The 16,091-nt window shown below is 44.2% G+C and overlaps 1 protein-coding gene across 3 annotated transcripts in view; it reads left to right on the top strand.

Annotated features, from left to right (window-relative positions):
* pcdh17 (protocadherin 17) overlaps nucleotides 1-14,757 on the top strand; it is a 53,847-nt gene extending 39,090 nt beyond the window's left edge. For all 3 annotated transcript variants that reach the window (XM_037095953.1, XM_037095952.1, XM_037095951.1), the window contains exon 5: nucleotides 13,449-14,757. In XM_037095953.1, the coding sequence (XP_036951848.1) occupies nucleotides 13,449-14,146 (698 nt within the window). In that variant the 3' untranslated portion in view covers nucleotides 14,147-14,757. The remainder of the gene's footprint in view (nucleotides 1-13,448) is intronic.
* The last annotated feature ends 1,334 nt before the right edge of the window (nucleotides 14,758-16,091 follow it).

Raw genomic sequence — 16,091 nt, 5'->3', positions numbered from 1 at the left:
AAACACCAATTTGGCTGGGGCACGGAGGAACATCAATGCTAAAGCAATGTTGCTGAAACACTAGGCATGTACCTCGGCCCGGCATGGAGAGGAGAGCGCAGTGACAGACAGACGGCGATAGGATGAGGAGGAGGAGGTGCAGCAGAAATAGAGGAGAGGTTGGCAGAGCTCACTGTGGCTAATACATCCAAAGTGTGTCAGTTAGCTCTCTAAATGTGTTAGGCCCCGGGGCTGAGAAAGCCAACACCATCGACTCAACCTACCTCTCTCCACCTTTCCACTTAGCCTCTGTTCAACACCCGCCAATATCCTTAGGGGAGTTACACTGCTGTTCATTGGCACAATTGATCAAATGCCTGCATGCTAAAGTGTACAGTTTTCTTATTGCACATATTAGTCTCATGAGTCTCACCAATCTGGAGCGATGTGTTGCTATGGGGCCTATGTCTTCACACCTTCTCCCGTCTTTTGGCAAATGTATCACATTGTCTAGCAGGCAGTCAGACCGAAGTCGATCCTGTTTCATTACTGTCAGTAGTGATACTATTACTTTACAGTTTGATTCTTCCCACAGTGTCGGTGTCATGTGCAAGCGAAGGTTGTGATTTGTACAATACACTATATACATTCTCTAACCTCTGAATAGGTTGTCTGCGAGCAGCTTTGTACGACCGATATTTGCATTCATTGTAAGGCGACAACTCTCGTGGCCTGAGGCGCCAAAGCAAAGGGAGCAAGTCAGTAGATGTTTAATGAGCGAACGAGTCCACACAGGGAGGAGAAATGGGTTGAGAACAGGACTTTCACCGAGGAGAACATGGTTAAATTGATAAATTCTGACTCTGAATCAAAAATCTTTCGCAATAAGCCTTCAATTTTGATCACCACATTCAAAGGGAGTATCGGTGCATGAGAATTCACAGTGGAAAAAAATAAATACATTGAAAACCATTGACTGATCCCTCAAAGATGATCAGCTGACAAGTAATTCTGGTGCCTAAACTCAACCAACCTGCGATCTGCAAACTCTGACATAAAATATTAATGACTTTAAGATTTTATTGCACCTTTCAAAAATAGAGCAACAAAGTGCCGTACACATAAACGGAGCAAAGCATGTAAAGATGCGTGGAAACGAGTGCCAGCTAGCAAAGTATTACTGAGGCAATTAAACATGAATAAAAAATGAATGATAAAACAGACAGAAAGAAACAATAGTAGGTACAAAACCTACAAAAAAAGTCTTCTACAACAGTCGTAGTCATTTTGTTTAGGGAGTCAGCGGCAACTGACCAACTCTGTTGTTTCTGTTGTTATTTTGAAACGTGATAACTGCGTTCATTAAATTATCTGTAGTGTGGTTTAGTGCACTCTGGATTGTTATAACTTCCAAATAACACACACACACAGCAAGGAATGACTATGTGCTCGAGTGACTCAAAGTCGGAGATAAATGAAAATATTTGCACACGCGTCGACCGGCTTGGTCTGTCAGATTAGGCTGTTTGAAAACATCCGACTGGTGTCATATCAGGTATGTGCTTAAAAGTTTTTTTTTTTTTTGCACGGCTGCAGATGCTGTTAGTTTAGCTGAATTAATGTAACCAAAGTACGCGACAGATCTTCACAAGTGTCACAGCTGCTCTCCACAGAAATCCTGGAGTATTTTTCCTGGCGGTGTTATCACAATCTGCAGAATAGAATCTGAAAGATGACAGTGCAAATCATTGGCACATCTGGCGCTTCATCCGGCCACATGCGGGATACATTTTCTACCACGGCAAACTTGGGGAGAATGGATTTGTTTGTGGTTGTGCTGGAAGACATGATGGCAGCTATTTTCTGTGACTACTTTCATGTCTGAATCATTCATCAGCACCGGCGAAGACATATTTACCTTCTGTGTCATGGTGCCCTCTCAGCTTGCATCGGGCTCTGATTATCAAGCCACTAAAGATGTTACCCACCGACCCGGTCTGTGTCGAGTTTGACCCTGTTCAGCAAGAGAAGGGTATTGCTCGTGGCAACTGCTGTGAGAGAGGCGTAAAGATTACAGAGTGTTCCTTTTCCTCCTCTGTTGCCTGAATTTCATTCATGTGTGTTGCCATCACAACTTTTCTCTCAGAATTCAGCTTCATTCGTATCACAAAAAAACTCACCGCTACAAATGATCAAGGTCATTTCATACCACGGGACCAAAACTCGGCAGCGAGGGAACGACTGTATGCGAACGTGTCGTTGTATTACAGTGATGGATCTGTCGAGCAAAAGAGAGAGAGAGAGAGAGAGAGAGAGAGAGAGAGAGAGAGAGAGAAGGAATCAGAAGCACTCTCCCTAATCCCGCTAAAGCAGTCCACATGGGAATGATTACTTGCACAAAGCCATGACACCCTGAGTTGTTCAAATCCCTTTGTTCAAAAGAGAGTGACAAACAGAGAGAGAGAGAGAGAGAGAGAGAGAGAGAGAGAGAGAGAGAGAGAGGGGCCGACAATAAAAGAAAGCGATTTAATTCAGCAAATGTGACGGGATTGTATGATGTCTGGTCGATCTCGTTATTGTATGGATTGTCTGAGTGAAGCCTCCGCAATGCTTAATGGGTTTAATCCTCGTTGTTTCAGGACGGTTATCGGAACAGGGCCACCGCGCCCCGTCTTAGGCGCCAAATCCCATCGGTTCGACAGGAGATCCCCTCAAAAATGTGGAATGTTTGTGCGAGCAGCATCATTAAAGGAGCACGGTTAAAAAAACGTAGAAATGTGTTGGATTGAAGCGCTTCAAAAGGCGACCCTCCGTGAATTAGCAACAAAAGGTTACCCTCCATTCTTTCTTTAATAGGGTACTTTAAACCTGTTTTCTCCTTGGATAGAAACAGGATTTCTGTAATGAGCTGGTGAGTCATAGATTCACTCGGCTTAATTTTTTTTAATTCGCTGCACCCCTCCCCCCCTCTCGTTTCTCTCTCTATGTCTTTCCTTTCCTCACTCGCTTTCTCACTTTATTTCTCGCGCTCGGTATCTTTCTAAATGGGCCAAGGCAACTTTCCTTACCGTCTACTGGGGGAAGAAAGTAGATTAAGGCTATTAACAGGCAGAAGGATGCTGATCAGCCTTTCTGGTCTCTGGTCTCGTGTCTGGTCCACACTGTGCTCTGTCTCCTCAGGCTTTTCAGTTACAGGCACCCCTCGAACGCGGTGTATTGTTGTGTGCGCGTGGGGTTTGGAGGGAGTCTGATAGCAAACAGCCCATTTGGTTCCCATAAAATGTGACAAAATTCAATTTAAAGGTGTCACGCAGCGTCCAGAGCAGCAAAAAAGAGAGTGCTCTCACGTTTCACCAAGAAAAAAAAAAAAAAAACAGTACGTGGAGGTGGGGGGAAATGTAATATGGCACGGGCACGCTGCGTCTGTTTACGTTGCCGATGAGTGAACACGCCGCAATGCACACACAATAAAGTCAAGTCACACACGAGCGCGCTATATTTAGATGACAAACCACCATAAACCCAGGCAAAAGAGGGAAGAAATAAACAAAAGAGAGGAGAAAAAGCAAGGCGGTCCAGAAGCATCCCCTGTCACGGTGCAATCCCCCATGTCCTAATTACACAGGCTTAGAGGAAACGGAGGATTAGCCACTGATTCACCACGCTTCTCGCCTCATCTTCTAATAAGTCCCCTTCTTGTCTCCTTGCCACCCTTTGTGCCACCCTCCATGTCTCTCTCCAGGTAAAGGTAGCAAGATACCATTGACCTGTGGCTTTCTGTCTCTCTTTGTTCCTTCCTTGCTAACGTGTCGGCCTCAGACAACCCCTAACAGGGGAGAAAAAAACCTAATCCCATTTCTGAAAGTAGGCTGCACAGCAGGCTGTTTTTTTTGGGGTTTTTTTGTCTGCTGTTCTCCTCAAGTTATGTGCAATATTTGAGTAGAAGGCCAGTTCTTACAACATTCAATGTTCTTCTAACATTCATATGTGTACAGGTTTTGGGTTGTATATCTGGTTTTGTATGCAATGGTGCATGTGATTGCAGTGTGCACCCTTTTTAATTTATTTCATAGTAAGGGACACCATAGTCTGTCTGTTCACTGATGAGGACACTGACAAATGTTTTATTTACAGCAAAGTAACTTTGTTTGTATTGAGGATCTTTAGTGTTAAAACTGCCATACAGTATCTCGATCAGCATTGACCTGCACACCTTCAGCACAAAAGGCACACAAACCACCATAAAAATGGCTTACTGACAAAACACTCTGTAACAGGGATTACTGTTGGGGTTTAGAGGTATTCAGTGCTTATTTTAGTAAATGTATATCACTAACAGCAGCCTTTATGCAAAAACAGTATTTGGTATATAGATATGGTACGGTTGTATTGTTGGCATCTATACTTTCAGACTGATATGAATAGATTACAGTATACTGTGTAATTGTAATGTTATTGATATGTATTTTCCTCCAGCTTCGAGCCGTTTCATGTTAATTGTTTGATGTATAGGTATAAATAGCTTGATGACAGCGGGAGCTGCTCCACTCAGACATCCACTGTATATGTAATGGCTTGCCTGTGGCTGCTCTGCTGAATTGCTCCACCATTAGAACACTTAAGGAGTTAGAGAAAGAGGAGTTGAGGAGTGAGCTTTAGCCGGCGGAAATGTGAATTATACAACATCTTAAGTCACAGGTCGGAACGGAGGCTCAGGTCTTTTGATTGGCTCAAGCAAAGATCTTCCACGGCTGCCCCTGCAATATTTATGGGCTACCTCTGACCGCCGTGAGCTTGAGAATGCTCCGAGCCGCTGCATGCCCAGCCAAAGAAATATCACAAAAAAATAGCCTTTCCTCCGATGGTAGTTTTTCTTCCTCTCTTCTTTGTCCCTCGCAGTGAAAACACCTCAATGAAGAACACTTGCGACCTGATTGAACAGGCTGGTCAGACACCACAGTGGGAATCTTCCCAAGAGTGTTGTCACACATGACGGGTGCGGTTACAGATAAACATCAGTTTGCCCGACCTCAGCGCGTTTTTAGCCTCTGATAGGTTCCCATGGTAGGTTCCTCATTTCTGTTGGAAACCCGTTTGTTGAGGTCCTTCTTTCTCACTGGATTGTCAACAGATAACAAGACTGGTGTCTCGAGTTTCACACTCAACTCACGGCTGGCCTTTGTTCACAATTAAAGTTCACGGAGACCTTTGATGATTGAGATTATGGCAGGCAGCGCAAGGCCCAGCTGCGAATGAGAAGTCTAGAACCTGTCGTAAAAAAAACAATCGATGCCCGCTCACGCTGCAGACAGGCAGAGAGTAGCAAGGCACGGTCCATTCTGCTCTGTTCAGACAAACACACACACTTATGCAGACACACACACATACACACACACACACACCCTTTTACATAACCAGGTAGGTCACTTGTAGACAAATTTGTATTTATAAGGACCACATTGTGCATTTTATGGCCCTCATCGCTGCTTTGTGTTAAAGGGAGAGCACTATTTGAGAACATCAATCTGGCTGTCCAGGAGCCCCTCATCTCTTCAACCCACTGGCCGTTCTCGCCACCCACAGCACACAGCCCTGCTTGCTCATCATTGATTAGGCTCTCTGTGTTTGTTTTTGTTTGAATATGAGCTTATGCTCCTCTTCCTCCTCCTCCTCCTCCTCCTCCTCCTCAGGTTTTTTTTCCCTCTCTCTCTTGTGCATAAATACTCTCTCCTCGGGGTGTTCTTTGAACAACTTAGCCAGGCATTAGCTGACGGAGGGTCCTGCCGCTTGTGAGGGAATGCCTGAAGAGAGGACGTGTTTGATCCTGAGATATATGTCCTTGATTCAGTCTCGGCATCGCCAGCCACCAGGCACCCCCACCGCGGCTGCCAAGCATTTCCTGCCATGCATCAGTATTTCCGTGCCTCCCACTGTGATAAAAGCTATTACACTGGAGAGAAGTATCCTTCTCATTGTGCCTGGCTACCCGCTGCACAGGACAATCCAGACCTATTCCCTCAACACACGACCACACTCCCGGTAGATCTTTAAATTAAAATAAAACGTGAGCTTAACAACAGTTTACCAAATCATATCATGAAACCATTTTAATGTGGATACAGCAGCACCACCGAAATAGATGATATGTGGGCTGCAGTGGATGAAGAGCCTTACCAGGAGGCATAAAAAAACATTTTATTAACATTTTAAATCACACTATGGGCACCTTTTGCTGCTGTTGATAGATTTTCGCGCAGGGCTGCTGGCCAGTGTGAAACGCAGGTCCCACAGCAAAACTATATTGAACACACCTAGACAGCAACCTGATGGAAATACGACTTAATCGCCACCTCTCGGAATGATGTTGACAAAACAGACAAGGCCGGCCAACTGCAGGGAACAGCCTGTTTTCCCAGCGCAGCTCTGTTTTAGAATCATAACAATATCAGATGCAGTAATACACTCGAGTGATGCTCTCATTTCACCACAACAACATGGTGTGAGGATAAAGGGAAATAAACTAGCGTGCTCCACATCTGAAGTGATGAGAAAGTATAATGTTTTGATTTGTTGGGGTCTGTTTTATGATAAAAAACAAACAAAAAAAACAAAACAAAAAGAAGACGACTTCAAAGCAGTGTCAATATGTTTTGTAAGAGAACAGCAGCTCTTTCATGAAAAAAAAAGAAGAAAAAAGAAAATCCACATATTGAAAAAGTAGTAAGCTTTGGATCTACCACAACAGGGAACGCTGCATCCACTGATAGTTATTTTGTGTATAGCCCCAGGAAAAACTGGCCTTCCAGTCTACCAAGTAATGTCTAAACCCTTAGAAAATTGACCAAATCTTAAATGTCCAAAGCACAATCTGTTCACCCAGACCCAAAGTTTGAAATTCTCTCTCCTCTGACTGCTGCTGTTTGGTCGACTGGCAACCTGAGAAGTCACGAGATATTTACTAAACATTCGGCTCAGTCGGAGTGGAGACTCTCTCATCTGTGCAGTTCAAATATTTAGTCGCCCTGATTGGCTGGGAGTGTGCGGAGGGGAGGGGAGAGGAGGGGAGGAGGGGAGGGGGAGGGGGGGTCAGCTGGGCCAGATAGCAGTAGGCGAGGAGATCAAAAAACACAATAACACACACACACATGCACCTCATAAACACACACTGCGAGCTCCCTCAGGTGAACAGGTGCAGTCATGGTCTGTCACAGATGCTCTGCGCAATTTGTCAGCTGCCATTCCTCCTGTCCACCTCGGGTGGGTTGGGGGGAATGTTTGCCGCAACACAACCTCGACTCACAAACACACACCTAGACACATTATCCCGGATCATTCTCCAACCTCAGAGGCTCTATCGGTAGCTCGTAAAGCCGTCTTAATGACTGCCCAGGTGTGTATAACGGGAAGATGATCCACCGCCGCCACGACGGATGCTAAATTGTTATGTGTGTGTGTGTGTGTGTAGCTTCTTTACTTTCCCGCACCTTTGTTTTTTTCTGACTTCAGGAACACTCTGTCGCGCTACGGGTTTGGTCCTGTATTCAGCCTGCTTTGCAAGCAGTGGCCTGCATGTACCTCTCTCTCTCTCTCTCTCTCTCTCTCCTTGCTTCGCTCCCTCCCTCTCTCCCCGGGAACCACAGACTATGACAGAGGGACATTAATCACAGGGCTGGGTAATAAAGCGAGGAGGGATGGGCATGTAGGGCCAGGGGGGCAGGCGTCTGGAGGGAGAAAGGGGGTGTTTAGGGAAATCACACCATGCTTTATGACACACACTGATAAACAAGCCACACTTTTACACTCACAGGTTTAGGTGCACATTCTTCACGCGCCATATGGGGAAGCTTCCAACCCAAAAGTTTGAAAAATTAAATCCAGGAGAGGAGGGTGGAGAGGGGGAAAAAAAACAAAAAAACAACAACACTGTGGGGTTGGAGGCCGATTCCTTTCTCTTACAGTGTGTGTTGAGGGAGAGTGCCCCCCCCCCCACCCCCCCGCGCGTTCCGGCCCACCTGTGTGTTACTTAAAGTGGCCCCTTGTCCTCATTAATTAAGTGTTAATTTAGTAAAGGACTTTTTCTGGAAGGAAAACAGAGGGGAGTTTTTTTTTTTTTTAGCATTTGGAAAGGGATGAGAGGTGTTTTACGGTTCAGTGGAAGAAGCACCTTCACCGTTGCTGCTATGCTGAAACGGCTGCGGGAGGTTTTCATGCAGCTGATAACTCTCATGATATGAGACGGTGATAAAATGTGGCTGTTTATATATGATTACAACCTAAATGACAGAAGAACACAGCAATTTAGTAGTCCGCGTGGTGTAGCACTGTATTAAGGATTCCTTTTTTTTTTTTTTCCTCCAGTGCTTATTTCTGACCCCTTTGGGTTATTGAAGTTTTTTAATATCAACGTCGTTCCGTCTTGACATTTTACAGCGAACGCTGTGTTGTGAATCATCTCGAGTGGAGTAGTGATAGTGGATATTGTGTGTGTGTATAGGTGGGCGTGTGTGTCTGTATGGGTTTGCCCCGCCAACCTTGATTCTTTGTTGTGTGTTTTTCCCATTGCATTTGCTTCAGCGTGGTGCTCAAGAGGTATTAGAGAAATGCAAGGTTGAAAAATGAGATAGCGATAATAGCTCCCTGTTCTTGTGAATCTGTAGTAACCGCACAGCGTGCATACTACGCACATAAAAAAAAAAAAATCTTTATCGTGTCTTTCTGTTGCACATGAATTACAAGCCTTTTTTGGTTTGGGCACTATGTAGAGTGGCTGTGGATCAGGGGTAGAGCCAGCGTCTTGTATTCGGAAGGTCACTGGTTCGATTCCCCTGGTCTGCATGTCGAAGTGTCCTTGGTCAATTCCTGAACCCCACACTGCTCTTGATGTGCTGGCCGGCACCTTGCATGGCAGCCATTGCCATGAATGTATGTATGAATTTCTGTAACCGCCTTGGACAAAAGTGTCTGGTAAATGTAGATTTGGAGAAAAAAACTCAAATTTGGTATTTCGATATTTAACATATCTCATACCTCCCCAGAAACATTGTTTTGAGCTACAAAGGGGGCGGGGTCCACCAAATATAAATGGCAAGTAAGGCAAGTATGAAAATCGTGTATATTTGTTTGTTTATTCAGTTTTTTCAGGCATAAAATATTCAAAAGCCCAAAAGGTCTTTCTCTTCAGATTAAAATCTCTTCACCGGAACTACAGTGCACCTTTAAGTTACAGGTATAAATTCATCCAATGCACAATACATGTAGTCCACTTTTGTCCCCACCCCCCCTCGCCTCCTTCTGAATAGCTCGTGAGGTCATCTTGCGCTGTTTCAACTGCTCCACTCTTGCTTTTTTTTTTTTTTTTTTTTTTTAAATGGAATTCATTATTGAGATTATTCATTCAAATTATTCATAATTTATTCAGCGAGAATCGGCCTCTAAAAATGTTCCAGTCACTTTAAAGAGATACATGTAGCCACTGATTTTTACATTTTAGATAAGGCACCTCGCCGGTTCAGAAAGTAATTAACAAATCCTTCATTCATCTCTCCTTCACTTCCAGCAGCCTATCTCGCCCCGGCCGCTGTAACGAGGCACTGCGATATCTGATGTTGACAAATAAAGCAGTGAACCAGGATCATTTGCTTCATTTAAAAAAAAAAAAAAAAAATGATGTTTCTTATTTAAGGTTTTTTTTTCTGAATTGCTAACAATTTCCATGACACTGTGTGTCCTTGTTTTGTTACTGCTCAAGAGACTTTCCTGGGGCAGCTTTTGCTACTTTTTATATCTGTTTCATGTGCTCTTAGCAGTAAAGATAACTGGCAGCTACATAGCTGTCCTATCTAACTCATTGTTACCCAGTCTGGCTATTCTGCCCTAAAGCAAGGCAATTAACCCTGCCAAAGGTAGTAAGATAGCACCGGCTGCTCGATGTTAAGAAAGCATCCACAAGTACAAAAGAGTGCGTGAAGTTAATTAAACTTTTTTTTTGTCGGCAACAGAGGTGTAATAAATATCTGATTTCAATCAGCGATTCAGGTCAAGTGTCTACAAAGGGGCTGCAAAGATACAAACATCAACGGCGCCTGCCTCCTGACGATTCCATCAGAGTTTCGGTGACACTTCACTTGCAAACGGAGCTCAATTTTTAATCTCCTTCTTGATGTCCAAGATGTTTTTTTTTTTTTCCTCTTATGCTTCATACTGAATAATATAAAATTCATGCCGCATATCATCTCAGCGTCTTTTTCATTTGTTTCCATTTGGCTCAGGGCCAGCGTGATTCTAGGATGCAGCATTATGTAAGATGAGATTTAAGGGCTCGTTTTTCTTGGGCTGTACAATATCAGTGTCCGAGATTGGAAACACGATAAGAAAGTGGACACCAAAAGATAAATAACACAGCGTTACCTACTGTAAACACAGATTGGCATCTTGAGGTTGTAGCTATCTTGATGTTTGTCATTTTGCAGCAAGTGCTTGGAATTTCAGGCAGTGATCTTGCACTAAAGTGACCAGTTGGACTCTCTGCGTGATGGTTTACTGTATGCGGATTTGCTCTGGTTCACCGTTGTGCAACTTCAAATTGCCGACCGAGAGCTGGATCAAATCGTGACACATAATTGCACGACTCGCTCTCAGTGTAATTCAGCTCGGAGAGAGAAACTGGAGATGCGGTGGACGAGCACGCACCTGGTAGCCAAATCATCGCAGGCAAATGTGTCCTTGGTGGAGGCTTCTGTTGCCCATCCCACAGAGCTGGTGGAGGGAGAGGCACAGAGAGAGAGAGAGAGAGAGAAAGGGAGAGGTAGAGGCAGTGAGACAGAGGGGGAGGGAGGGAGGAAGGGAGGGAGATGAATGTCACCCTTGCTCTCATATGTCATATTGTTAGCCATAGATATGAGGAGAACGCCTCAAGGTTGAACGTGCGACTGAGACATGAATAATCTATCAGAGGTTTTCCTCCAACTAAATAGAGGGAAATATGTCTGCATGGATTATTTATGCTTTAATATGCACACGGCGAATGGACAATCACCTCTGAGAGCATGAAGACATCGCAGGGGCCGAGTTAATTGTGTGTGTCTGGAGTGCGTGCGAGCCCGGTGTGTGCGACTGGCAGTGGTCGTCCAGCTGTTAAGCCCAGTTCCACGTACAGTTCTATATTCCGCTGCCCGGTGATGGATTGCAGTAATAGGGTGTTCTGGTCAGAAAAGCGCATTCGGGTTTGTATTATGTATGTACAAGCTTTCGACCGTATCATCGCTCTTTTGCGCTTTGACATGTTGTTTGTATTTTCTTACTCAAATCTGGAATCACTCTCGCATAAACACGCGCGCGTGAATGCTTCTCGGTGAGTGTGCATGCATTCGCTTAAATGGAGTCCATCTCAAACTGGTGCAGCCTCCGCTCTTCCAGCTCACCTTATTTCCTCTTCAGCTGGCTGCCTTGACATGGGAAATGTCAGGGTCTCTCTGCCAGCGCTGTTTGGCTTCTTCAAACATTTGTCAAGTATTAAGCTCATCTCTACAGCTTAGGAGGGCAGTCTCTTAGGAATCAAGGCTGCTGACCCGCAACACAGAGAAGACGGCCTCGCCAAGTGCACTCAAGCACGTCCACTCTGTCTGCTCATTTGCGTCGACGAAAAAGATTGTGTTAGTCCCAAGTTTGTGGTCTTTACAGCTGCACTTTCACTGCGCCGTAAAGGTCCACGCATGCCGTAATGGAATCGATGGGGCGGCTCTACGGCTCCTACCAGTAATGTTGTCTTCTCACATTTAGCTGAGAATAATAGCAGAAAAGCTGTAGAGCCTTTGAAGTCTTTTAAAGTTGCACTATGTACGATTTGGGGACATTTTAGAAGAGAAGAAGAAGGCAGAAGCAAAAGATCAGAAGACTGATTTTTATTTTTTTCAAATGCAGATACATTCCACTAAAAAAGCTATCACTCTCGATATGCAAGGACAGCAACTCATCACGAGGAATCAAGGTTTGAACCATTACCATTCAGCAGGGGTGGTGAAAAATGGCAAGAAGCTCTATTATGTTTTAAGAGAATTAAATTGTTCAATCTGTGACTGATTTAAGTTCAGATATTGCTTTATGCCTCTTGGGCTTTTGCCACTTTGACTGGCCAATACAAACATCAGCAATGTCCGAAATCAAGCCACCATTAATGGACCCAACAGATTCTTGGTAACAAAGAGAGCATCTTGACTTCTGCCGCATTTGTTTCTTTCAAAATAGCGTATTTTGGCGAACAACTGCATCGCTGCAAGAAAATTAAGAGTGTGTTGTTTTTCTGCAGCGTTTGTCTCCACAAACATTGTTTTTAAGATGCATTGCATATCTTGAAAATGATATGTTCATTGGCCTGAGCTGCATTCATTTGGAAGCCTGTAAGTGAAAGTAAGCTTTTTACGTTTTACTGGAGTGCAGCGAATGCTGTTGCATTCTGTGGTTTTTCTAACATGTAGCTTGTCAAGTTTACACTCCCCTAAACTAATGGAATGATTGATGGAGGCCTGTCGAGGCAGCATAATGAAATGTGTCGACTTATTGTATATTACTCTGTCAGATGTGTGGATGAAAAACAAGGAACTACATGTACCAATTTCATTTGTATAGTCCTGTCTGTGGCTCCCCTTGGTTTCATCCCACCCAGCCAATGGAAAAATTCCATTTACGGGACAACAGATGCCCTTTTTTTTTACCCTCTCTATTTCCCCCCCCTCCACACGCAGGGGAAGAGAAATGTGCTCCTCTCTTTATTTTATTAATAATATTTTTATTTTTTTAACCAAGTTCTGGATCTGTTTGACACAGGCATGAACACCCCCATAATCAGCCAGAGTGTGCATCCCTCTGAATAGAGATGAAAGAGGGGAACACACACACACACACACACACACACAGACACACACTTGCAGTTGTACACACATGCATGCACACACAACAACAACAAGGAGCACACAAATAAACAGGCGCAAACACACGGGGAAGAAGCACAAGCCATTTGGCACAGTCTCTCTGTCTAGGGAGGGCTTCAAAGCCCACTGACATGAATTTATGATAACGCCACTATGCCTTTGCCAAACCTCAACTGTTGTTGTTTTTCTCTTGCTCCCTCCCCGTCCCTTCTGTATGCTCTGCCATCCCCTTCATCAGAGCTTTGGAAAATGTTAGCAGGTGTCCCCCCAGTCCTTGGAAAGGTGTGTGTGTGTGTGTGTGTGTGTGTGTGTGTGTGCATTTACAGTTCTTGGAATGAGACATGTTTAGCTGCCTCTTCCTGTTATTCATAATTTCATCAGGCTTGGCTCTACTTCCTTTACTTTGGGCTCTTTGTACAGTTTCAGACTAGTGCTCTGATTCTGTTACCCTCACCTTGTGTGGTTTCACTCTCTCTGCCCACTACTGACACAAATGTGACTTTTTCTTCCCCTGCCATCCCCTCCCTTTGTTTGTCTCTGCAGATGAGGACTGCGTGAATTGTACAGAGGAGTGCCGAGTACTGGGTCATTCTGACCGCTGCTGGATGCCCCAGTTTCCCGCTGGAGGAAACCAGGCAGAGGGTGTCGACTACCGCAACAATATGTTTGTGCCAGCGGGGATGGAGACGGTGCCCGAGGCAGAGACCTACGAGACCGTCAACCCCAATGGGAAGAAGACGTTCTGTACTTTTGGGAAAGAGAGGCGTGACCACACCATCCTGGTCGCCAACGTCAAGCCCTACTTGAAGGCGAAACGTGCCCTCAGTCCACTGCTCCAAGAGGTACCCTCAGCCTCTAGCAGTCCTACCAAAGTGTGCTCCACCATGTCCCCCTGCTCCTCAGTCAAAAGCCCAGCCGATGGGGCTGAAGGTAAACCTCCTCCTGCTACCTGCTCTGGCCACTACGGGCCTCCTGATGGTCAGTACCTGTCACCGACCAAACAAACCAGAGACCAGGGGGTCTACCCACCCCTGCCTCCCTCAGACCCAGTGGCCAAGGTGCTCGCAGAGGCCCGCTCCAGGATCAGCCAAGAGGCAGCAGGTGAAATGGAGTGTGTCCTGGAGCAGGTGGAGCCCGATGGAAGCCGCGACAGAATGGACGCTGACCAGGTGGTGAGAGACATCGACAAATTATTGCAGGACTGCAGAGGAAGTGAGGCCACCGGCACACTCAGGAAGTGACACAGAGGACTGTAACAAAAAGAAGAGGGGAGGCAGAGAGAGGAATATGATGCTATTCCAAAAACTCTCATGCCAAAACTGTCACTGTCACCAAAACAAATCAAAAAGGTTAAATGGCTCTTATGATAGGAGCTCTTTTCACTGCATTTGTTGTTGAAGTACCAACTGTGGATGGACAATGGGAACACTTATTACTTGGCACCAGTTTTGGGGCTAAGATCCCGACCAACATGAAAGAACTGGCTAACAAACATCTGAATTCTGCTGAATTTATAAACGCATTTTGTTTTGGATTCTTAAGCAAATCGCAGAGGCTTATGCCTCTGGCACCTCGCAAGCTATTATCTAAGTGCCCACCAGCTCATAAGTGTGTCGTTCATGGTCTCTCATGAAATCCTACATATCTAAGTGTGTGTAGGTGGATTTCTGTTTTGTGTGATGGCCATAGAAACTGAACAAAAAAGGACTAGTCATGGTCAGACACGACAATCGACGTGGAAGCAGAGAAACAAATTCTAATCTACCCGGGATGGTGAAAGATGGAAGTACACAAAACAACCTTATCATTTCTGACTTTAATAAATGTGTTTATTGTGTGATGGATCCTGTAACTGAACATGAACAGACTGGTTAATCAGGGGTGTGTTCGCAAGGGGTTGGTTAAGGAATCGCAGTTAGGTGTGTGTGTGGGGGGGGTGGGGGGGGGGGCTTAAATGCTACGCTGAAGGAGAATTATTAACAGTGTAACCATGTTCCACCTGTCATTTGTAGCCACATGTGTAAGTTGTGTCTGTCTCACGCCTCCTATTTAAGCATTCATGTTGCTGGTCGGTGTAGCCGCGCGCACCAATTTTACACATGTGCACTACACTCTGCGCATACACGTGCTGACACACGCACTGACACACACACACACACAAAAACTGACACACATACACACTGATGCTTTCACACCACTGGCCATCTGTGTAATTGTCTTATACATGAAACATCATCAGCTTTCAGTCCCTTGTGTACAGTGAATTATCATGTGTGTGACTATGCCTTACCAAGGCAATCACGAGTTGTATAAAAAGGGACATTTTTCCTCAACTGTGAAAAGATGATATCTATATGATTATATAGATGACTATATGTATGAATTCCATGTATAGTGTCCAAATATTAACAAAATATTTATACATTTTTTAAGGAAAAAAAGAAATGAGGAATCTCAGCAAAAATGTGTCCTCGAGTTAAGGTCCAGAGCGGCGGGGGTGTTAACTCAAAGAACTGCAAAGGACACTGCCATTGTTTCGAAAGACAAGTATCCGAAAATATAAACAAACAAGAAAATGTCCCTTCACATTATCACTATACATAATATCATTATATGTGTAAATGTATCCAATTTAGATGTGTTTACATCAAAAAACTGACATATTTTTATTGATTTCACTGCAATTTCTGTGCATTTGAGCCAAATTGTTATGTGTACAAAAGCTATATTGTGTATTTTATTAAATTAATATATAGTTGTGTTGCAATATACATGGGCTTATATTGTATTTGGCAAAAGTTGCCTTAGTAGCTGTCGAACTCTGTGAGTTTGCTTTAGTTTGGGTTTTCTGTTGGTGTTTTTTTTTCCTCTCTATTCTGCATCTTTGCAGGCTGGCTTCAGTGCTTTTGAGATGTCGCCTCTTTTTACCCTGAGATCCAGCTGGATCAAATACAATAACTGTTGAAAGCTTAATGAGCCAGCTGATCTAGAAAAAACAAAAAAACAAAACAAAACAAAAAAAAACAAGTCAAACCAACAACAAAAAGCAACAACCACAAGATAACAGTTTGAATATTTTTACTGAGCAGATTTTTACAGGGCAGCTATTTTCTTTAACAATAACTAGTATGCGTATCTTGTGTTTCATTATGTTTTTACTTTCTTTCCAAAAAAGAAACCTGCCAT

The sequence above is a fragment of the Acanthopagrus latus genome, chromosome 4, assembly GCF_904848185.1.
Source record: "Acanthopagrus latus isolate v.2019 chromosome 4, fAcaLat1.1, whole genome shotgun sequence".
NCBI lineage: Eukaryota > Metazoa > Chordata > Actinopteri > Spariformes > Sparidae > Acanthopagrus > Acanthopagrus latus.
The sequence above is the reverse complement of the archived record's forward strand: the minus strand, read 5'-3'. Positions and strand labels throughout refer to the sequence as shown.